This window comes from Lathamus discolor, chromosome 6 (assembly GCF_037157495.1).
Source record: "Lathamus discolor isolate bLatDis1 chromosome 6, bLatDis1.hap1, whole genome shotgun sequence".
NCBI lineage: Eukaryota > Metazoa > Chordata > Aves > Psittaciformes > Psittacidae > Lathamus > Lathamus discolor.
In genome coordinates, this window is record NC_088889.1 from 87,722,877 (window position 1) to 87,747,720 (window position 24,844).

The 24,844-nt window shown below is 42.3% G+C and overlaps 1 protein-coding gene and 1 long non-coding RNA gene across 5 annotated transcripts in view; one reads left to right on the top strand and one right to left on the bottom strand.

Moving 5' to 3' along the window:
- The window catches only part of LOC136016858 (uncharacterized), a 30,372-nt gene extending 15,060 nt beyond the window's left edge, over nucleotides 1-15,312 (top strand). The window contains exon 3 of the long non-coding RNA XR_010613727.1: nucleotides 15,144-15,312. This is a non-coding gene — a long non-coding RNA (uncharacterized LOC136016858). The remainder of the gene's footprint in view (nucleotides 1-15,143) is intronic.
- The window catches only part of CARD11 (caspase recruitment domain family member 11), a 46,249-nt gene extending 24,057 nt beyond the window's left edge, over nucleotides 1-22,192 (bottom strand). The window contains exons 1-4 of one of the 4 annotated variants that reach the window (XM_065684556.1): nucleotides 21,868-22,192; nucleotides 1,745-1,957; nucleotides 1,023-1,160; nucleotides 73-398 (exon numbers count right to left, since the gene is read on the bottom strand). In XM_065684556.1, coding sequence (XP_065540628.1) covers nucleotides 73-398; nucleotides 1,023-1,160; nucleotides 1,745-1,957; nucleotides 21,868-21,880 — 690 coding nt within the window. In that variant the 5' untranslated portion in view covers nucleotides 21,881-22,192. Of the gene's footprint in view, nucleotides 1-72; nucleotides 399-1,022; nucleotides 1,161-1,744; nucleotides 1,958-2,289; nucleotides 2,379-2,439; nucleotides 2,518-13,808; nucleotides 13,849-21,867 lie in introns of those variants that run through there. The other 3 variants (XM_065684555.1, XM_065684557.1, XM_065684558.1) reach the window with 3 other exon arrangements.
- Between the last annotated feature and the right edge of the window lie 2,652 nt (nucleotides 22,193-24,844).

Genomic DNA, 24,844 nt, shown 5'->3' on the forward strand with positions numbered 1-24,844 from the left:
TCATTTTGCTGAATGCCACCAGCATCCTCCACTGCTGCTCCTGATTAAAGCAGCCCTGAGCATTTCTCTCACCTCTAACTGGAGGTCTCGGCTCCTTATCACAGCCATGCTCTTCTCGTCACTCAGCTGGGCATACCTCATGGCTAGATTGTAGTTCTCATCTTTCACCTTGACCAGCTCATCATTGTAGTTGTTCCTCTCCTCCTTCATCTTGTTGTATCTCTCCTGGAAGGTCAGCAGCTCTATCTTGTTCAGTTTGAGCTGCTTTCGCTCATCCTCCAACTGGCGAGACTTGGCCAACAGTTCACAGCGCTGCACATCTTTTGTCTTCACTTGCTGCTGAAGCTTAATGATCTCATTCATTAGGAAGTGGGTAAGGCCTTCATGTCCCTCCTCCACTGAAAATGTTTGAACAGCTTTTCAGTGTCTAATAAAGTAACTTTAAGTAGGATTAGCAAAACTGAGTAAGAAATAAATGTCCCAGAACATGTACAGAGGTTCCAAATATACACAAATACACATTTGTGTATCTAACTGGCACCAGCACAAGTATTACACAGTACACTATTACCAGAATTACAGTATACACACATACAGCTTGTCTGGATAGAATATGAACCCTTTGCATTTGTCTTGTTTCAGCTGAGCTAACAGGCCTTTGGAAATGGCATAAACTTCGACAAACAAATCTGTACTAGTACCATTAATCTGGATGCTTCAAATTTGCTGCACATCTGTAGGTCACCAGTGTAATTCAGTTCACTGTTCCAATGTTCTTCTCTTGAGATATCTTGTAATGCCTAGCATTCAATTTGAAGCTCTTCAACTTCATTCAGACAGCTGAGATGTTCCTTTCTTTACACATTACCTGTGGCTAGCACATTTTGTATTGAAGGGGACTGAAAAACTCAAAAATGCTACTGTAAAATCAACTTTTATTTCCATTTCTTGCCTGAAAAATTAAACCAAGTCTCCAAGACATTCCTTATTCAATAAGCTCCTTTGGGATTGATTCTACTCACCAACAATAGTGGAAAATCTCCGTGTAGGTTCTTTCCCTGTCACCAGTTTGTAGAGTTCAGGATAATAAAACTCCAGGCTCTCCAGAAAAACTACATAGCCCCTTTGGCCCTTGGTGTGGAGAATGTCGAGCAGTCGGCCTAAGTAGAGAGAGCAGAGAGGTGACCTAGCAGCATGAGGAGCAGCAGAAGCAAGTACAGTACCCCTGATGTCAGATCTGCTGAAGGTTCATCTCTGTCACTGCAACGTGCTGTGAAAACTCTGCCTGATTAATTGAGTTCATCTGAACTCAAAGTAATGCCATGTATTCTTTATGCTTGTGCTGATTGTTATGCTGAAGGAGTATGGGCAACTTGGTCTCTCAGTGCAGCCTTTCCCAGGCGGTGCTGGAATGCTGGGACAGCAGACCCTTCAGCGACAAATCATGAGGCATGGCAAGACAGCTGAAAACCCACTCTTGGAATGGCTGCTGACTGTGCTGACATATTTGGCAAGGCTTTGATGGGAATATGAACCCCGTGAGCTCCAGCCTGCACAGTACTGCAAGGAGTCATTGTTATCAAAATAGCAGCAGCAGATCCCCCCTCTTTACATTAAACCTCCTGTAAATGAGACACATGTTTTCCATTCGATAATCTGCAGTTGTATACATGCTTCCTCTGGACTTAGCAAAATAATATGGTTCAGATCAGGACGCAGATGCAGCCATTCACAAAACAATTACCTGCTCGGTTAATTTTGGAGGGCAGCATAAGTGAGTTAAGCACCTCATCCTCATCTTGCTCATCGATGACTTTGCATTGCCGTAAGTAAGGGGTCAGCTTGGCTGGATTGATGTAGCGGCTCAGCATGTGCCGGTTGCATTCTACATTCTCCCACAAAGCTTCCTCCTCATCTTTCAGTGTCTCCAGGCAGTCATCCATCTCTGGCTCTCCTCCTTAACAAGGGAAACAACTGGCAAATAAACATCAAGCAGGACAGCTTCTATCCTGTATCCTTTCCTTTTTGTGCTTCCATGTCACATAGGATGAACTCAAGTGCAGCCTGTCCACAGCTCATCTGAAAAGTGACAGTTCAGAGAAGTGCTATCTTGAGTCTGTGAACTATTGCATATTGCTCTCTAGTGATGAATCTGTAGCTCAACTAACTCCATGAAGTTCTCTACAAGCCAGAGAATCCCTCTTCATAATAGAAGCACTGGCAAAGGACACGGTGCAGTGGAAGACAGGATATGAACATGCAGAGCTCAGAGCAAAGACAAATACTTGCCTGTAGGCAGCTAAGGCTTTCATCCTCACCTCTGGTGTTCCTCTCAGCTCCACTGACCTGAACCTGGATTTTTACCTGCATATTTGTGAGGAACCAACACACATAAATGACTGCACCGCATGAACAGTAAACTCGTAAGTAAGCACTTACGTATCTCTGCCTTCTGCAACGTGTATGCATTGACTGATGCGTGGGTATGAACGCAAGTACCCTGTGAGTTCGGACCTTGCCTTTCTCTGCATGAATGAGTAAGTTTTGTACCACTCAAGTCTGAAAACGTTCTTGACTCATGCAAATATTACCACGTGATTTCTGAGTGCTTGCTAAGCAATTTCCTGCTGCCTTCCAATCTGTAACCACCTCATTAGAGAAGGTGGCAGGCAACAGTGAGGTGAGAAAACACGTCCTAAAGTTAAGAGTAAAGAAACCTTGTGAAAATCTTTCCTTCTTAATTTTATAGTAAATGTTAACTTTTGAAACAAGTCTTATTTCTGCATTCTTTCCCAAGCTTTTGTGATCCAGGTGGCACAAGGAAGATAAGCTGCTATTTCAAGAGGTATTTTACCCCATCAGAGACCACGGCATAGGAAGAATGTGCTTTATGAGACTTTGCTGGTAATCAGTAACTAAAGACCTCAAAAGGAACATGCTGTTTTCCTTTGGCCAGAAGAGTTCTCTCCATTGTGGCATAAATTCCTCAGCTTCCAACTTTAGGAACTGCAAAGCAGCCTGAGTTAAACTGAACATCCCCAGGGAAAACCAGCTATTAATCTGTATATCCATGGGTGATTAACTCCTCATTTTGAAAACTAAAGCCCAAAGTACTAATCTGCTACGTAATGTGTTTGACAGTGCTCTATCATAATGATACACAGAATAGTCCTACAGAAATGCATCAACAACAGCCCTCAAAAGGGCAAGGAAGACCAGGTCTGCTCAATGCGATCCAGAATGATAGGGACATGGCTACAGTTATAGGAAAATCTCTGTTCTTGCAAACTCCTCACAAGCTGGATGAAATTCTTACTGAATACCAGTATTCACATGTGGTAAAAGTGACACTGCCCTAACGAACAGCATAAAGCTAAACAAATAGAAACAGCTCTATAAAATAGGGAGCAGTAGGAGGAACGGTAAAGGTGAAATAGCTTCATCTGGAGTACACATACATTCTCATGAACCTTACTCTCCACCCCTTACTCCGGAGATAACTGTATTTCACTTCAAAGATGAATTTAACAAACACTAGATAATTGGAGAAGCTGAACTTTTTGGGAGTAGAAGGCAGTAAAGCAGAGGGTCACCCAGTCCTGTAGTCACCTTACAGCCACAGCTATCTATTGCATCTAAAGAAAGGTGTGTTGCAGGCCCTTTAATTTTGAGGAGCGCACCAGGAAGCTCACAGATGTGCAAAAGAAGCGCTTGCCTGAATTCCATAAAATGCAAGATATCTTGTAATCTGCTGCACTGAACCAGCAATTATTACATACTGTCAGCCATTCCCTCAGGACATTAGTAAGGCATTTCTCCATTAAATGATTCAACAAAGAGTTCACTCATCAGCATAATTCTTGACATGGATACAGGGTTTTTTTTACCTGACATTAAAAACACCTTTATCAGATAGTCCCTCATGTATGGGCATAATACATCCATACTGCTATTTTGGAGACATAACATTTAATAGGAAAGTAATAAGTACAGTGCATGAGTGGCTAAGAATTTTCTGGTAGCAAAGTCCTGTTAAACACAGTCTATTATCAGGAGCAAGCCCTTAGGAATAGACTAACCTCCAAGTAACTCCACTATCTTGTGGAACTATTCCAGAGAAAACAGCTGATGTTAGTACAGCATCCTCCTTAGTGAGCAAGGATTTCTTTGATTTAGTATTTAATATAATGTTGAATAGGAATTAAAATGCTTGTGATTGGTCGAAAGTTTGGTGCGCAGCTCAAAAACCAGATGTGCCAACTGAAACTCAGTGGGAAACCAATAAAGGTATTGTATTAGTGGCTCTAATCTTCAGAGACTTTCAGCAGCAGTATTTAAAAGACCTTATTCCCTGTTTCTGTCCTTCCTTCCTGTGATGCCATTGCAGAAAAGTTGTTTTCACTTAAAAAATGAAACATGACAGATTTAGTGTTTTCAAATGTGTAATCACATAATCTGATCTTTATTAGAATTATTAAAATTATCTAGTTTCTGCTTCCAGCACTGCGAGTTGTAACCTAACACATTGAGAAGTTGTGATATGTCCTAGAAATACTATGGCATCCATTACAAATCACAGGTGTGAAGTCACAGACTTGGACTGACTTCAACAGATATTAACCAAGAAGAAACAAGAATCGCCACAGCAGTTAATAAATTGCTCTCCTACTGCTCCTTTCAGTAGTTCATATACAAAATAGCTTTTAACTGCAGGAGAGCCTAATCCAGTAATAATCTCAGCGAGTTCCATCTATTTCAAAGATCTCTGTAGATGCAGGCAAATAAAAGAGAGAATCCCATTTCACATTAAAAGAAACACTCTACTCCCCTCATCTCCTTTTCTCTCTCAGGGACTATATCCCCCTCTTGGTAGTAACACACAAATGAATCTTTCTGTGTGTTTGCTAGATTTTTTGGTATATTTTTCAACTGCACAAATCACCTTGCAGTTAAAGCTGTTCTCTGTTCTCACTCAGACTCCACACTTTCATATGTCAGTGACACTCTCCACTGATCAAGGGAATAAAGCCTGCAGGGCTTCAGAACCAGGGGTTCTATCAAGTGCTCATCATCAGGTCACAGCTAAAGTTTCAGGTTTTGTGATTCATTTCATGATGGCGCAGAAATTAACCCTTAAGCTGCTTAATTATTTGCATCCCCTTGCTCTGAACGCTTGTCAGCCTGTCTATACTGAGAAGTTACCATGTAAGAGATGGTGAAGGCAGGCTTCAGCTAGGGTTTCTGATTTCTTGGTATCTCCTTTGTGAAATAGGAAAAAAAGAGTATTGTCTTCATGCCGAGAAGCAGGAGGAAGTGTATTTTGGAAGAGGTAACGTCTATTTTTAATGCTCTGGACTTCTGCATTTGTCACAGATGTTCGCAGACTGGCAGTGTGTAAAAAGAAACCGCAACACACAAAATGTTTGTGCAAATTGTAAGCTAATAAGAACAGAGTTTATCTTAAATACTGCCTATGTGTTTATAAACCAGGAAAGGATTACATACCAATTATCACACTTGAAAGGGTGATAATAAAGCAGAAATAAAGATGAAGATAGCACTATGTATATAATTATCCTCACCATTTTGAGGGTATTGTCTTACATCCTCTTTCTATGCATATCTCTAGACTTCATGGGGCAATACTCTTTCTCCCTCAAGTTCTTATAGCACCTCTCATGATAACGTATAACAGGGTGATTTTCTCAAAAGCTGCTTGTATGGATATGTGCAGATTTGCAATATCAGAGAATTGCCAAAGCACAAAGGGATTTAGAGATATCTTTAATTTTAGAGGAAAGTCACAGTTTAACGTGCGATAAGGAAATTCTATTCCTTTGCTTAAGGACAAGAGAGCTCTATTTGTACTCCTGGCTTTCTGAAATGCCGCATATCAGCTGTTTCCCATTATGTTGGCTGCACTGCTGGATGTTCTATAGTACTGAAAACCATTTTTAAAAGACTTAAACATTGATTAAAGATGACTAAATTTGCTTGCCTATACTTGCCATTTTTTTCCATACAGTTGCTAAATCTGGACTCCCAAAGGAGGAGAGACAGTGTCTTCATCTGGCTTTATGAATTTGTACTTTATATGCATTCTTTCTTCCTCAGTGTCCCCACCTGAAGACAAGGTTAGTTAGAAGCATTTTTATGACAAGGTAGGCCTCATTACTTCGCGACTGCAAAGCATTTGGAACCATCAAGATGGAAAGAGCCTAGAAAAGCATTTATTATTAGTGCAGACTATTTGCTTCAGATTTTGCAGGCCTTAGAATATTTTGAGGCCAGCAGCACTGTTGAACAGACTGAGCTGTGTTCCTGGTTTAGGTCACAGTGGCTGTATATGAAAGAACCATTCTGCATATATCAGAACTCCCTCTTTATATGAAAGATTCAACCAGCTTACTAAATGCCACAATTTCAATAAAGTATAAAGGAAAAATATAGAATAAGAGATACCAAAGTAATAGAAGAGTAGGAAGCTTTAAATACAAAATAGGATTATTTTTGCACAGATGTATTCTGTTCAATTCCATTGAATCAATCTTCCTGTTACATGCAACCAACATAATGCCCCAAAACACAAACAGATTTGCAAGGCTTCAGTGAGGTAAAGGTAGGGCTTCAGTAAAGGCAGATGAGAGCCAAAGTCATAAATACTACTCCTGTTTTCAGAGGAGAAAAGAGACAGAGGTAATCAAACCAAACTCCCTAACTGGTTCAAAGAGCTCTGGAGGCATATTCATCTTGCTTCTACAAGCAGAAGAAGGAAAATTCCTCTCATTTTCATAACTGTTAATTCACCAACCAAGTGAGAGAAAGAGAAATGAAGAATTCCATCATGTTACTCTTATTCAGTATCCCTGCCCTAGGAAAGAGAATGCAACAAAATAAATCAGAGATTTGTCTCTAGTCCCTATTCCTGTGCTAACAGAAGCAGATGGGAGAATTAATACTATAGGAACTCTCTCCAATTATCTCTTCTTTGCCTTTATTTACTCTCCTATCAACAGATCCATCTAAAACTCCATCTCAGAAAAAAGGAATGAGTAAGGCATACATAAAGAATGGATCGATCACTACTACTATTAGTTGGTATTCTCAACGGTTTGCTTAGTAGCATCTAAACTAGAAAATGCTGTATGCAACAAAGACACAAGCTTTTCAAAACTGCAGGATAATATTGCTTAGAGCTGAAAAATCCTTGCACTGAATTCCACACTTATTCCCTTCCGCTTTTGTCTGCTTTTGAAACTGCATATGAAATTCTGTAAAATACCAAGCGCTTTCTGGAGGAAAAACCTCTTTACACATAGAAACACTGTTTTGCCCAATTAAATATTGTTGCAAAGGACCGTAACCAGTGCAAGTAACACTTACTAGAATCTTGTAACCATCTGTGTTTTATACATGGCTCAGATCTATGCTTTCCCACTTGCACTCCATCTAGTGAAGCCTATGTCTTCCTCAAATCTGCCAGCTTTAGAACTTCAGAGCTCCTACTATCACACAGGAAGGAAATGACTAACTTTGCCTCACTAGCAAACCGACAGTAGACCGTGTTACCTCAAACATGCAACATCCAATCAGGTTTGCTTGTAGAACATATATTACCAATAATAAACAAAGAAAATGGAAAAATCCTACTCTACTGATAGCTTAAATCCTGTTTTGGCAAGACTCATTTTATTGTGTGTCACTATTTTCTACACACAGCGAAAACGCTTCTAGCTCCTTCAGTAATGCAGAGTCTAAACACAACTGACAGAAGAAGAAATTGAGAGGCTGGGTTCATTTCACCAGTTTGAATTAGGCATCTGGGTTTCACTTAGGAATCTAGATCCTCTCTAGAGAACGGAAAACGGTCTGGTTGAAATTTCATGCCACCATTTTATACTTCCACCTTGGAATGCCCTCTAAAGATTGGTTTCTAGCCACTACTCACAGCTTAGGTTCCCTCTAGGTTAAGTGGAGAGAGGTTTGTCCCTTCAGATGCCAATGTCCATACAGGTGATTAGATCAATATTATTCTGTTTTCCTATACTGTTTAAGAATCTGATTCCCAGATTTCAGAACTTGTTAGAACTACCATTATTAAATTATATGTGAAAGTAAATGAGAAATGAGAGAGGTGAACAATGAGAGCTGGACACAAAAAACTAAAGAGGAGAAAGACGAGACTTGGGGACGAAAAACAGTGAGGTCAAGGGCAAATGAAATACAAAAAGGGAACAGAAAAAGAGAAAGAAAGTTAAAGAAAGAGGAACTCAACAGAATTGAACTGAGGAACAGAAGTGACATAGATAAGAACAGGAAAGACTTTAGTGAAAGTAAAGGGAAGGAATGTGGGGTGTAAAGCAAATGAAGGGTTAAACAGGGAAGGCCCCTCCACGGATCCTGACACATAGAAATTAGTGTTAGTTCTGAGCACGCACATCTAGCTAATGGCACAATAATTTAAATAAATAATTTACCACAGGAGTTTAATGCATCTGTTTTAAAGGATTTGTGAAGCAGCAGCGGAGAGCTGAAAGCCTGACATATAATAAATGCTTTAATCTACACATCCTCCATCCTGTTGACCGTGATGATGATGAGGAGAACAGAAATCACTGTGCTAACACAGTACATATATGTTTATATAGCCGGCCTCTTTTTCTTGAGTGCAGCATTAGCTACTGACACGAGCATTTCCTTTCAGCTAATGTGTGTTAAAAGCCAAGATCTAAGACAGAAGCTGTCATCCTCAGGCTGCTGAGGGCTCATGCGAATGCTGGCCCAACAAATGCTTCAAAAGCCATTAGTAGGTCCCAGGTTAACTTTTCCTTGAGACTGACTCACTCTCTTTTTACAACTGATGGAGATTCTCACTAGCTGAGGAGGAGAAGGCACAGCTGAGGGCAAGTGCATAGTTCTGTGTGATTATGAGGAGTTCTGAATTGAAAATTCAAGTTACTTAAACATGCAAATGGATTTGGTGACCACAGGTTAGGTCCCACTAAATGTGTGCTCACACTACAAATCCCACCACATTCTTTGGCACAGAGAACCAGTGTTCATAAAGGATTTGCACAGACTGAGCTATGTAAGAACCTGGTGAGGACAAAGATACATTAGCTGACACCTACATATGAAACTCTCACAACCTTTGCACAGAAAGCCTGACTCTCACTGGTGTTTTTAACACTTCTATTAATACAAGTCACATAAAACAGGAAAAGAGAAAGAAGTATAGCTCTGCCATACAAAACTGCTACTTAGACTGTTTGAAAACCTGACACTTTCTACTTTCTGCAAACTTACGTTACATGAGTTTAAAGAAATAACAAAACACAGAGAGAGAAGAACACCTTCCATGTAGGCAGATAATGATTCTATGTAGGTGATCCTCTCATTCCCCAAAACAGTGAAAGGATGAGAGGACTCCACTCTAGTTTAACAATCTCCAAATTCGGCATAACTGACAGTAAATGTGTAGGCCATTCTTAGAACTGAAAAGGTTACACTCCAGGCTTGAATACTGTCAGATAATCTCACTGTAATTCACTGTGGCGATTTAATGATTCAGTTAAATATCTTAAATGCACTATGGAAAGGTATAATAGCTCCCCACCTAGCTCTGTGAAGACTTACCCATTCACATTTAGCTCTTAATTGCTAACAGTATATTCCGTTGGATCAAATACTGTCCAGTTTTCCAAAGGTGATGACTGCTATGGTTCACATATACATTTTGTTCATTTTAAATGCACAGCTTCACATAGATAGAACAGATATCTATACCTTATTCACTTTGTGACCTCTTTGTAACGATTACTTTAAAAGAGACTCTAATTTTATAGAACAGACTGCTGTCTTGCACAGGCTAGCTTGACTGTGGCTTGAAGAATGACACGCACGCCTTACGTAGCCAATACTTGTAGTTCTTCCACCTCAAAGTCACTGGAAGAAGGAAGCTTCACTCCTAGTTGCAGACTGCATAGTCCTTGACGTTCTGCTCATTGACAAAATCCTCTGTCCTTGTAAGCTTTCTTGTATGTCTCAGCCAGCAGAGCACAAAACACACAGAGGATGCCATTTGACAAGAGAAAGTCTACAATAGACCACAAGCAGCCTGCTCTAAGAACGCCAAAACCTCACCAGGAATCAAAAGGAGCTCGCTATTTTATTGCTGGAAATTAGAATTCTCCTTTTGAATGGAAATGGTTGTACTTGTTTGATGAATCATTTTTCCCACTTAAGATTTCTGGTCACCTCCTCTTCTTCCTGCTCTGTGTCCTCTCTCTTCTTGTACCAGTGTCACAGGACTGTGTCATGTAGCTCCGGAAACATACACCCACCATCCTCTCTCTCAAACTTGCTGTTTATAGTACATAGAAAGGTGCTGGGGGCTGCCTTACTTCCCTTTTCTTCTGAACAGAAGTTGTGGGTAACTTTCAAACACGACACCGCTGCAGAGGAATGTCTTAGAGGAAGTGTCCTCACAGCCACAGGGAGCTGCGTGCTCTGGATGGAGCAGGGAAGAGCTGAGGAGCACCTCAAATAGGTCATCCTGTACTGCAGATAATGCAGCTGGATTTCATTAACCAATGCCACCAAAGAAACCTCACTGTAATGCCTGCAACTGAGAGCAGTAAAGCAATCTCCAGAAAACAGACAGTTCCCTTTCCATCCTGCTGGAGGGCTCCTTTAAGTTGCCACTATAGCAATTTAAAGCAAAAAAGGTCTGATTCTTCACATAATGGGACTGTACTTATGAGTGGCAACCTCTCTATGACATTGTCTCACTGTCTTGGGGAAGAGATACCAAATACTTGGCAAGTCTATACTTCCTCCCTTCAAAGCACTGCAAGGGGGAATATTGAGCATCTTCCATTGCTTTCTCCATAACTAAGTCCATTACTCTGATGATAGAGAATAAATGCTGTAAAGCTTTCATGTGGAAAAGTTATCCCAGAAGAATTAACTGACCATTGGAAGAGACTAAACTCTGGTCACTAGGGTCAGTTCAGCTCATGGTTATGAAAAGACCAAAGCAGCACAGTACTAACATGGCAAGAACTCCAGCTATCCATCTTCACCTGGGTACGTCCTGGAGAATGAGTCAACACAAGGAGAAGCACGAGACTTTTACCAAATTCTCTGCTGTCTGTGGAAAGAAATAGTTGTGAAAACAGCAACTCCAAAGCGATGCCAGAATTAGCATCAAGACTGCAACGCTCCATCTGTGAGCATCCCAGTCTTTAAGCACGGGCAGCTGCTGTCAAAACAGCCTCTACAAACAATATTACAAAAGCAAGATTTGGAGGATTATATACACGAAAATCCTGATCTTTAGGGGAATTTACAAAGGGTTGTAATCAACTACAAGTCTGTGCAAGCTTAGTTGTATTCTCCTAACTTATGCCTTGAAGCATAACAATTCCATATGTGCTATCCCCATTACCTCATGGTATCACAAGGTAACAACAAAAGCATTTGTCCAACGTGAAATGCCTTTGTTTTGAATGCATGTATTTGTGTACAAAGGGAGGTTACAGGCAATAAAAGCACTAGTAAATGGCTCCCACACCTGAGGATCAATTTCTCCTGTTTCTCATTCTTACCCAGGGGCACAACTTGTAATCAGGGTCAGATTTTCAAAGGTGCAGGTAGCATTTAGGCATCAAAATAAACGGTCGGCTTGTTGCAAGACTTGCCCCAGAGTGGGATAAGACACTGTTAGGAATAACAGCGCTGCTGAGTGCTAAGCACTTTGAAAAACCAGGTCTTTCTCACACACTTAACTTGAAGCTGAGCTCTTTCAAAAAGCTTTCTGCAACTACAGCATTCTTCAAATGCTAAGGATTTGAAAAATGGGCCTTTAAAGCTTTGTGAGGTGCTAATTTTTACATGAATAGGAAACTGCTCTATATAGCCCCTATAAATCTGGCTGGCAGTGGTATTTAAGTGGTTCTGATTCTCCAGTATCATACAACGTCTCCAGCAGCACACATCCCACAGGGAAGAGCGCAGATGCTGTGTGCCAGTGCTTACCTGTATTAACTCCAACCCTTCTGAATCCATGAAATAAACGTGCTGCTAGCTAACGGGTCATGGTAAACACTGCTGATGCATCAACCTCTTTTCAGCATATTGTCTCCAACTCCAATTGAGATTTTAAGACTTAAATGAGATTTTAAGCTTTGAAACCTCTGAGAAATAATACAAGAAAGGTTCTTCCTACATAACTGACAAAATTTCTTTCTATGAGGCACAAAACTATTTTTCATATACTCAAAATGCAATACAAGGTCGAAACCATATGAGGCTTCAGATTAGATTCTCCTTCCATCATTGTTTGCTCTATTTACCTTCTCGCCCCAAAGCCGGTAAGCTCAGCATTGCAGGATCTACACTGCTGACTCAGCTAACGGAGCCTGAATTCATACAGACCTATTTAAAACAGGTCCAATGATTTTATTTTCTAATCATAAACATGAAATTTAATTAGCATCTCACTGCTAATGAAGTCACCATGAAGGATGAGACTGAGGAATTAGACACAGCGATGGAATGTCAAGCTGTAGTGGTTTAAACCCAACCACAAACCTCGTCCACTCACTCCCCCCCCTTCTTGCCCTCCCCCTGCTCCTGGAGGGACGGAGAGGAGAATCGAAAAGAATGCAACTCCCACGGGTTGAGATAAGAACAGTTTAGTAACTAAGGTATAACACAAATCACTACTGCTGCCACCAATGATAATAATGCTAAAGGAAATAACAAGAGGAAAGAATACAACACCTCCACACCAGCCAACCAGTAACTCGCCCCACTCCCCCCAGCCAAGCACCCACCGATACCTCCTCCAACCCTGCAGTCCCTCTACCCCTTCCGGGTAACTCCCCGTTACATCCTGGGCATGACGTGCTGTGGTATGGAATACCTCTTTGGTCAGTTTGGGTCAGGTGTCCTGTCTCTGCTCCCTCCCAGCCTCCCCTCCTCCCTGGCAGAGCACGAGGCTCAGAAAGTCCTTGGCCAGACCAAACATTCGAGCAGCAACTGAAAACATCGGCGTTATCACCACTGTTCCAAGGCCAAAAGATCAAAACACAGCACTGTACTAGCTCCTAAGAAGGAGAAAAATGACTGCTGCTGCTCAAAACCAGGACACAAGCATACAACAACTGTTGTGCAGGAGGTGGTTTAACTCCTGCTTCCCTCCACTCAGGTTTCAGGTCTTTTAAGAATCAGGTGTTGTGTTTACAGGTTCCCTCCTTTGATGGCAATGCCCTTCTATCTTCTATGGCAGTAATTACTCTAGCATGATATATGTGGAGTACAAAATAACGACAGACAAGGTGCAGTTTGGATGAGAAACAGGAGCAAGACAGAGCAAGTCGGATCTGAATTCAAAACCCTATTTTGTCACAAGCTCCCTGGGTCAGTAAGTGTTTCAAATCCTATAAAAGCAATACACTCATCACCTGAGAAAAGGCCTTGTATTATTCTCCAGGGTACTGCAAACATCAGAAAGATAAAAGGAATTTTTTCAAAGGAAGCATATGGAGAATTTTAAAAGCCTCTTTAAAATAAGAAATATTCCCAGCCTTTTCATTACCAGCATTCCTAGGAGGTATGGCCTAGGCTGACATCAGCACTGATGTTGGCATTACCAGCTGAGATTGCGTCTCCTGTGAGCTACCCCTATCAACCCTCCCGAGATCCTGAGAGCACAGGAGCTCTCGACCTGTCTTTGCCCACCCATGCCTGTTTGAAAGGTTTTACATGAGCACATCTTCCTGCACAGCAACGCAGACGGTTACCTGAGGAGAAGGCGGGGACAGGCATCCTTCTACTGCTGCTCCTCGAGGTGCCTCGGTGAGGGAACATAAAATACAGAACATCACAGAAGAGAGGACTCGGTGACAAGTGGGCAAGTACCGTAGGAGAGCTCTGAAAGGGCTGGTGAGCTGCAGTAACCACAAACCCGACCTTGCTTCTTGTACTTACACTGAAATTGTTCAGAGCAAGTCAGTGTGGGAGGAAGTATTCACAGGACCTGTCCTGAGGGTAAGTAATTATCAGTAACTCCTGGATTGCTGGAGAAGCTTCTGGGGTAGCTCTGCGTGTGGGCTTGCCCCTTGGCTGCTCTCAGTGACGACACTCTCTAGGGTAAAAAGGGCTTTATTTTGCTGGTCCTGGTTACTCATGGGTGGGAAAATTCTTAATTCTTGTACACTCCCTGATGCGATGAGAGCTCAAAACATTCAAGAACGTGGTCCCAGCATTAAAGAAGCTCACTGCTTTGCAACGTGACTTTGCAGAAGTTAGATCAAGCAATGCTTGATGCTCTATGTACTAAGGCAGGAGCAATTTGGGGACAGTGAAGCTTTCTTGGATGCTGTCACAGCAATTTTCTCTTGACAATCTCACAATGCTTTAAAAGTTCTGTTCCATTTTCAGGGCAGCTGCCAATGAGTACAGCAGTGTCTTCATAGAACAGTTAGGGTTGGAAAGGACCTTAAGATCATCCAGTTCCACCCCCCTGCCATGGGCAGGGACACCTCACACTAAAGTGTCATCCAAAGCTCTGTCCAACCTGGCCTTGAACACCGCCAGGGATGGAGCATTCACAACTTCCTTGGCCAACCCATTCCAGTGCCTCACCGCCCTTACAGTAAAGAACGTCCTCCTTATATCCAATCTATCACAACCAGCTTCATACCAGCTTTAAGAATCAGCAGAGTGGCTAAATAATACATATCCATCTGGGGGATGGAGGAAGGTGTAAGTAACCCACTTCTAGATATGTAGAATATAATGCAGAATGCCAGGATGTGGCATCACAGCCCACGGAGTCCGATGCTCTGATCTGACTCTTCACAGCAGCTCTACATGCAGGACCAGAGGGTCAATTTTGGACCACACTGGCCAAAACACAGCACAACAACCTAAACAACCTGTGCTACTACAGCCAGTTGTATGTGTTAAGCATTCTCCACAACAGAAAAGAAGTGGAAGAATGTCCCAGGTGAAAATATGACATTGTCAGTAAGGTCTAGAAACCTTGCTAAAGCAAAATGACCCATCTCTGCCTTCCCTCTGATCTTTTCTTTCTTCCATTTGCTGTGCTTGATGAATTGCTTCATTTCCCTTAGGATCGGTCAACCAAGCAGAGGTGATGGATACCTTCAGTTCTAACGTATGCTGTATACAGAGGAGTTTGTCAGTTATCTTCACTCACCTGATGAAACTACCGTACACGGAATGGTAATCAGAATCAGAGAGGAAGAAGAAAGAAGATATTGAATAAGACAAGTGAGACAAGTCAGATGGGTCAGCAGAGAGGACTTGGGATGTCCTGTGAGGACCAGAATACAGTAACAACCCCCCCTCTGCCTCATGTTCATTCCTCAGAGTAGTTGAATGTTCAATTTATCTTCACTGCTCCAGTTCCTTCACGCAGAGACTTAGGTCTGTGCTGATGGCATTAGCTACTTAATAGATTTGCATCCAACATGTCCTGCTCAAATAGCTGTGGATTTATGCACTGTGATCATGTCATAATGATGCAATTGCAATGAGTTTGCATTTTTCTGCACTGCAGAAAGTTCTATGATATATCAGGAGCCTGTCCTTCAATTCACAGCCTTCAAGTCCTTCAATTCACAGCCTTCAAAGAGGCATTCAAATTCTGGTGCCTTCTGTCTTAGGTCTAGTATCTCCCAATTGTTCTTTGCAGGTGAAAAAGCTCAGTCCTTCCTGACACCACATTCTCACATGCCATCTGAAGTAAATTTTGAGCCAGACACTGCCCTCACAAATGTGCAACCCTGGTTATTCGGCGATTCAGTGACAGCGCTGCTGTCAAGAGCATTTACTGCAGCAAAACTGCCTGTGTACTCCTCTCACTATGGATACGGGCAAGTCACAAAGACACCAGTCTGTAGTGTAACATTCCATGGGAAAATGCTCAAGTATCACTTTTCCTTCAGATCACAGGCTTGTAGACTCAAAGAAGCCCAAATGATTCAGTGATTCCAGCCTTACAGGAAATTTAATACTTCTTCACCTTTTTATAACACCTGAAGCAGAAGAAAAACATACTTCTTTCTGTGTCCTAAGATAAAGTTTCTATATCTTTTGTTTCATACCACATTCACATCTTTCATGTCATAAATTGCAAAACTGAGAGAGCAAAAGAGAATGAAATTAAACCTACTATAAAACATGTAAGTTTTGGTCTTCCTGAAAAATATGTAACTGGAAATACTGGAATATGCTCAAACACAGCCAAAATCTTAAACAATTAAACCTTATTCTTAAGACTTATTCTGACTTGTTTTGGCAAGAACTGTGAAGGGAGACTAGCAGTGAAGAATCTTATCTTAAGGTTGTTTTTTAATTAACAGGGGAAAATCAGCTCTGCAATAGTAAAAAAGGTGGAAAATGTTTACAGAATTACATATTTTCAGTCAATGCAAGTCATTAGTGAAATGAGTTTGATGATCTCTCTACCTACATCATTATAAGCTATGAAAAACATATGGAATGGCAACTACCTTGATGTGGCACTCTGGGATACGGGTTAGTGTTGTTCTTGGCAGAGGCTGGTGAACAGTTGGACTCTATGATATTAAGGGTCTTTTCCAACCTAAATGATTCTATGATTCAGAAAAAAGCCAAGGGATAGAGATGGAGGCAGCAGCTGCTGGATGGACGCTGTGACTTGTTCTTGGAAAAGACTGGGATGCACCAGTAGACTCTGGAGAGGATCCATGCAAAACTGCAGCCAGGGAGGAAGCATTCTGTTCAACACAGACTTCATGTGACAGACCAGTTTGGTCAGTGAACGGTGTAGGTCACTGGTACTTTAACTGAGATGTTAAAAGCCTTCAAATCATCTTATAAATGTGACCATCAGCGCGCTGTAATTTGGAAATTAAATGCTTTTGGTGCGACCTTTAGGAAAAGAGTCGAAGCAACCTTTGGGTGTCTTCCCAGTTTGCTCAGAATTCACAGAGGGGAACATCTGAAACCTTTCTTTATTTGCGTTTCAAACCCTGGAGGAACCTAACTTTTGGCTTAAATATAGGAAACGTGCGTAACAACCTATTAAGCACACTCAAACTGATTGCAAGTATGGGCACAGCTAGATTAGAAATGTTTATACACATACAGAGCTGTAAAAAACTGAGGTGGAAACAATCCATTAAATGCTAATGATAACCACACGTACTGCTCGCGTACAGCTTTTTCTGCATCCAAATGGGAACAAATCCTTATCCCATTTTAAACAGCGACCTCACGTTAAATTTACCCTTCACTGCCTCAATTACAACCTGAGGAAAATTTGCCAGCAAACAACCAGTGCTCAGGAGGCCGGTGGGAATCCTCGCATTGCTTCCACTGAAGCTGTATTTCTCTCCTGAACTACAAAAGCCCCAGGGCTGACTACCAGACCCAGACATATAACAAGTATCTTTGTGTAAGGGCAAACTGGCCTCGGGGACCAGAACAAACGTGTCTGCTAACGCTACACAGTGTTACTTTACACAGACAAATTCAGTGAGGCAACGATTACTACGAATAATATCACATACACAGCTGTCTATACATTTATCCTTTTGACACAACCAGAATGTTATAGCATTTCACTTGACATTTCTGCTAGATTTCCAGGGAGATTTGACAAATTTCTCTTTCCTTTTGGGTTGTTAAAGAGACTCCTAGAGGTGAGACAGCATTAGAAAGAATTGCCCCATCCAGCGCCACCGATAAAATAGGGTTTGCGGGACTAACATAACAAGAATATTCCCTTTACTATATGTTCAGCAGCAATAGCAGACAATGTAGAACACGTTGCCAAGTTTTGGTGCTATTAGTAATATACTTTTATGAGCTGTGGGGAAAAAAACCTTGTGTGTTTGCCTTTCATATAAAAAAGTACAAAGGCCTTACCCACCGGTAAAATGTTAAGTACACCCCTTGTAGATCACTGAGCATGTGAGCCCATGGTACTCACAAGCTATCACCATCCCTAAAGCCCAAATATTTGGGAGAAGATTATGAAGGAAGAAGAGTGTTCAAAAATCAAAGTTCGGGAAAGACCTTCATGCTTAGCTAAAGTCAATGTGAAAACCTCCAGCCAAGGAGCGATGCCCACGGCTGGGACACACCATGACGGGGCATATGGCAGATCTGCTGTTTAGTCAAACTGCACTTCAAACAGACTGGCATCATAGTCTCCTTTTGCCTGAGGAGCAAAAGCGAGAGGGTAATATAGGGAGAGAATACAGAAGAAAGAAGTAGAGAGAAAGAAGCTTTTATCACTCATTGGCTGTGTGCCACAGAGACCAATTACATACATTTGACAGCAACCATTATAATTCCAGAGTCCTTGAACAAATCATAAGCAGAAAGGTTACCTTACTGAAAATGTTCATTGCCATTAAATAACTGACCCAGACTATAGAGGGTGAAGGCAGCGCTTAAGAGAGAGTTTGGGAGGAAGGGAAGCGGTGGAGAATCCTCTTATGTGTGCACCTAGAAAACCCCATAATTTGTTCTGAGAAAGGAACTGCAGATTCACTGCAGATCAAGTATTCTCAGCCAAGTGGTCAGAGCTCTCAGACTGCAATTCCTACAGACATGCTGCTGTTACCAGTGGTAAAACCCAGCTAAATCTCACCAGCTTCGTGAGATTTATGGATTTACCTTCCAGTCTGAAAGTCATGAGGCCTGGTCCCCTATTCCTTGTTGCTTTGAAGTTTAGATTGCTATGGAGGCTATCTACAAAGAAAACTGCCATGGGTCAGATTCCACGTCGGTTACACAACCTTAACGATCCCATCTAACTGAAACATTCGTTATTTTATGAAACCTGCATTTCAATATCAAAGAGTTGAGACATGCTAAAAAGTGGGTATCTTGTTCCCTATCAGTAACATAGGAATAATACTAGGATAAATGAGGGTCTCTATAGATTTCATCCTCTGTGCACAATCATTCCATAGGGATGATGAAAAATTTCACCAAGTAACTGTATATAAACCAAGGTCACGTGGCATACAGCACTCAGATTTCTTCAGTATATCCCAGTTATGTGGGACGCATCCTTCTACAGAAGGTTCAAATTGCCTTTAACAGATACGTGCAGTCAGATTTCCACCCGTGTTGAAGTTTTATTTTGCCCTTAATTCAGAGTTGAAGCTAATTGGAAGTGACCATTTGCGTAAGACCAAGGAGTCAAAACGTGGTTCTGAATTTATGTTCTGGGGTTGGCAATTGGACGGAAAGGCTCCAGACTCTTTCCAGCTGAAACTTGTCCTCTGCTAAACTCAACAAATTAGCTACAAACACACACAAAAGCATTGCTAGCTCCAGGTCCCCTTGCAGCTGTCACAACACTGCTTTGACAATGCCCTTTTCTAACTCAACATACACAAACTGTCAGGATGAAAAAGGAAAAGAAGAGAGACAGAGGGAAAGAAGAGATGTTGCGCACGAAGACACGTTGCGCACGACGACACGTTGCGCACGACGACACGTTGCGCACGACGACACGTTGCGCACGACGACACATGAAAGAAGAGATGTTGTTTCTGTCAATTGATTTCTGGGAGACATCAAGGCCTTACAAAAAGGACCAGTAGCAGGGGCACAGAATACTGACAAAGGCGTAAAATCATCGTACAAGTTTTGCAGAATGACTAAAAGGAGCGCAAGTAGTTTTCACATCACAAGATGAGTTGTAACAGGGAAGGAAAGAGTCATATTAGACCTGTATGTGTAAAATGAATATGCCTTGTTTTATGGTTCGATGGACTGATCTCCAGATCCAAAAGACAAAGATATTTTAAGGTACTTGCTTCTGTATTCACAAGACAATGCTCACAGCTCAAAAGCCACCGTTTGCTAGCTCTGAACCAGGAAGGATATATTATAATTGCAAAGATGAAATTTAAGCTCCTTTCACTCACACAGAGATGGACAATTTGAGAGAGCAGAACAGATCGCTGAGAGAATTCTCCACCAATAATTCTCTTATTAATTCAGCTGAGTTTAATAAGTGTTCCTTATTCAGTCCCCAAAAGCTCTTATCAGAACATCCCCAGAAATAAATCCTCAGTCTCAATAGTCCTGCTTGGGAGGGCGAAGCTAAGAGTCTTCATCAAAAAAAATGTGCTTATTTGTCATATCTGGTTCAAAGCTTACAAACTTAAGCAAGGAATAATAGCAGCCATTGTCCTTGGATGCAGTGTTTAGCCATGCTTGGTCTTGGTGACTCACCAATATATCTGGTATAAAAGAAATGAGCTGTTTCCAGATCGTAGGAGTAAAGTTACTCTCCCACTACACCATTAGAGCGGAGAATCTCTACCTCTGAGATTTGGATTCCCATAGGAATGAACAGGACAAAAACTATGCCAGTGTCACACAGTGTTCTGCTGTGGAGAGGGATTTAAAACTTACTAAAGTTTAGTAAAAAGGCCTATGATCAACCAGAACTGCGTTTATGGCTTCCCAACGACATTTTGGATTGTCCTCGCCTGTTTTTAAATCTACTTTCGGTACCATCATTAAGCTCTTCCTCTGCTGCACCTTGCATATTCTGCAAAGGAAAGGGGAGCTGAGAGACTGCAATAACTTCCCCCAGTTCCCCTACAGGTACTCAGTGGGGATGCTAAGACAGCAGAGAGTAAGACCATCTGCATCAGCAGTTCCTCCCAATATGAATGCAACATCAAGATAAACACAGATAAGAGAAATCTGGTGGGGAGTTGTGGTAAAAGCTTAGGAAGGAGTGGGTTGATAGAGAAGGGACAGAATATACAGAGTCAGGGCAGGCTGTATGTGTGAGTGGAGATGTAGCTACGGTGTGTTATAGGTGTTAGAAAATCCTGCGTGAGACAGAAAGAAACAGAGAGACAGGATGGTAGTGGTTATTTGTTGTGAATGAGTGAGTATGGAAGGAAGCCGTGCAAGTATAAAAGTCTTGTATTTCGGGATGCATCCCCAAACCTGTAAATGTGCAAATCCCGTGCATGTACATGAAAAGGAAAGACAGGAGAGCAGCACGTGTGTGCAAGGACAACCCGCTGGAGAGGCAGCACCAGGGTGTGTGCAAAATTAACTTAGAAGGCCAGCAATGTCTGCTGTGTACTTGAGAAAGCGGAAGGAGTAGGAAGCAGGAGTGTGTGTGAGAAGCCAGAGGAGCAAAGGGAAAGAGGAACACAACACAGAAAAGGAACTGACAGAGGGGAAGGAAAGTTGAAGAACGTGGGGGAGGATGTACAGTCTATTGCACAGGCAAGAGAGAGAAGGTGGAGAGAAAGAAAGGAACGAACAAGGGAAACATTTGTCACACAGAAAATATGCTTGAAGAAAAACAGGCATAAAAAGACTGAAAAAGATAATCAGAGGTACATTAGGGTTGAGAAAAGACCAAAGGAAATGAGAAGAACAATTAGAAGAGAAAAACCAAGAAATATAGTATTAGTTAACAGAAAGCATAAATCCCTAGTGAAGAGATTTAAAGAAAAGGCTAGGGCGTAACACATAATGGGTAGAACCAGAAACTCCCTGCACATCAGTGCTGATGATCAGTTCTTCCATCTCCCCTCTCTAGACCTCTCAGCGCACGCTTCCTTAAGAACACGTCTGCACCTCCAGCTACAGGCTGTTGACCTCATCAAACCCTGAGCTCCAAGTACGGGTGCATGCAAAGTACGAGACCTGCGGAAGGCAAGGAAGGCACAGAAGAAACAGACTCTTGAAAACGAACACAAAAAGGGTGAAAGTGGAACTTGTAGCGATTGGAGTCAAGTGCTGCCCCAGCCAGCAGTGAGGTGGAGCTGACCTGTCGGCTGCTTTCCTTACCTTGGGTGCTCATGAGTGACCGGGTTGTCTTGCTGCGGCTGCCGCAGGCTGAAGCTCTATGTCGCCTCCATGCAATAGTCAGTGTCTCCCCAGGAGTCTCGAAGAGGTCATTTGTGCTCTGCAGCTGGTGAACAGTAAATGAAACACAAGGAGCAGAACACCCCTTGGCCCCTTAAAGCACCAAGAGTTTAGGGAGAGTTGGGAATGCAGGAAGCCAGTGCATCGGTGTCGGAACGCGCAAAGAGCAACACAGAAAGTAAGAAAAAGTGTGTCAGAGGCTGGGAGGGGCAGAGAAGGAAAATGCAAAGATCTGACAGGAAACCAGGCTATAAATCTGCTTAGGGTTTTAAAAAAACACATTTCTGCTCCCCAGCGATAGAGCCTGTTTGCAAATGACTGCACGCAGGTGACAGCAGAGCTCTGAAGTACCGCGGTAAGCAAATAAAGAGGCACCTTTGCCCCTTCCCCAGGCACAGCAGCGGGCAGAGCTGGCAGCAGCACAAACGGCTGGCTCAGACATAACAAGGAGGCTGCCTCCACTGCTTCGCTTCCAGTTCTCCAGACTTTTAGTGCATGCTTCCCTCAGGCAAAAGGGGACACGCCGAACACCAGCCTTACCCGTGCTGCCCCTCTCCAACCACAACGCAGCAACCATGCAGCAGCAGGGCACATGCTGGCTAGAGAGCAGGCAGGAAAGCAAATAGAAAGGACTGAAGAAAACAGAGTTTCAAGAATAATTCCAGGCCAAAGGAATTCTGGGTTTTCCCAAGGTTTCAAAGGCTTTTCAAGAAAGCATCTATTTTATTAATAGCTGCTTTTGCTAAAAAGGGAGTCAACAACGTTTACTTTATGGAAACATTACATTATTTTACAGTCAAATGATACTTTAAACTATGTATTTTCCAAAGGGAATCTCTGCTGACATAAAGAAGCCACAGTATCTTCTGATGGTTTAATGCTTTAATGCTTGACTCCAGGCTTAAGGCCACACATGCAAATCCAACCCAGATGAGTCTCACTGACGACATTTACCTGCTAGGCTGCAACGACATCCAGGCTGCAACGACATCCAGGCTGCAACGACATCCAGGCTGCAACGACATCCCTCCATAAGCAAGCCAGTGAGATCAAAGTCAGTCAGATCTTTCCCTTACTGTTCTCCCAGTCCTGCAGGCGCAGGAGTCATCACCATTGCTAGAAACATCCTTCAGTGCTGTTGCCATCTTGCTCAGGGATCTTCATCCTGCATCACTGGCTTGATGGGCTGGGTCTTCTTCTGCCAATTCAACCTCCAGGGGCAAAATTAGGCTGAGTTGCTCCTCAGGCTTTACTCTGCACTGGGTAGATGGGCCCAAGGGAAGCCTCAGTGGAGTCAGCCATAGGTCCTGAGTAGGGAAGAATCAGAGGAAAGACCCCTTGAAGGAAGAGTTCATGCATATAATAGGGATGCAAGTTTGCAAGGGTGACCCTAAGTATGTATATATGTTGATAGGTGCATGGGTATGTTTTTATCTCACAAGAGAAACTAACAGAAATAAAAGCAGAAGCACTAAGGATAATAAACATGAGTGACCTACAATAGATAATCTAGGAATATGGTAAGGGAAAACTGATAGTAATGGAGTGAGAGAATAAGAAAGGAAAAAGTAGTTGTTTGATAATAAAGGGAAAAACAACGAATGGAAAGTAATACAACAGTACAGTGGAAAAACTATCAAAGGATACAGCAGCATCAAAGACAAGAGAATGGAGGAAGTGAGATGCTAAAGTGAAAAGAAGAAATGTAAGGGAGAAATTACACTGCTCAAAAGTGTCCATTACAATAACACTCAAAAGTGTTCTTCCCAAACTGACAACTTGAACACTGTGAAAATCATGAGAGGGCAGAACATATTCCAGAGAGCAAAATGCATCAGGCAGCTCTGCTTTAATTCTCCCTTATCATTCCTCTAATTTCATGTGTTTGCACCTGGACTGGTGAGAGCTAAGTTTATCCATAAGGACCATAATGAAAGGGATTCAGTAGGGATTTTAGTTCTCTAAATCAAGAGCTCAAATGCTAAGGAAGGCCGGACTTTTTGCCTCCAACTGCAATGGCAGAAGATGCTACAGCCCTAAGTTCCAGTGAGGACTATATTGTTATGTGCTACTTGCCTTCTTGTGTAACTACCAAAACTCACTTCCGAGTGAACGTGGAGCTGCTTATGTCAAGGTGCAGAAAGGCTTCCTGCTCTGAGCAGCCAAAGATCTGTACATGAGACAACTGCACGGGTGAGGTTCTGCAGATTCTGACGCGGTGAAAGCCAGCGAGACTTTGGAGTGAAATAAGAATCACAACCTCCAATGACTCCATCAAAACCAACGCAAGTTGTTTCTGCTGCTTTCACAGGGGAAGCTGATTTATGCGTGCAACTGAGGAACCATTTGAAGCACAACCAGAGAAATTAACCCTGCTGGCAGGAGGCTTTGTGGTTTCACTTTGGTTTAAAAACCAACACGTCGTCCACACGTGGCTCCTAACCTGCAAGGAAAACCATGCTAGAAGTTCAAGCCAAAACTCACCAAATCTCATTAGAGCTTTTTCCTTCCGTCCTTGATTTCTTCAGCAAACAAGGTATCATACGGCAGACTATAGAACTGCCCCTCCAGAGCCAAGCAAGGTTAGATATCTATTTGCTCCTGCTTCTGCTACTGTTTTGCTTAATGTTGTAGATGAGAAACAGCTTTCAGAAAGGGCAATAACTGTTCTAAAGAAGATTCCACATTTCCCTGGGCCTAAAGCGACACCCCAGAGACGAAACAATTACCCAGTGAAGCCTGAGCAGCTTTAAGGAATAGGTCACTGAAACTCAAAGGACCTAAAATTCTCCTAATCATAAAGACTTTACTGGCAAACTGAGATTACCTGAGCGGGATCCAGGCATCAATCACAAAGCCGCATGCAACTGAGCGTCAACTTCCGTTCATAAGGATATAC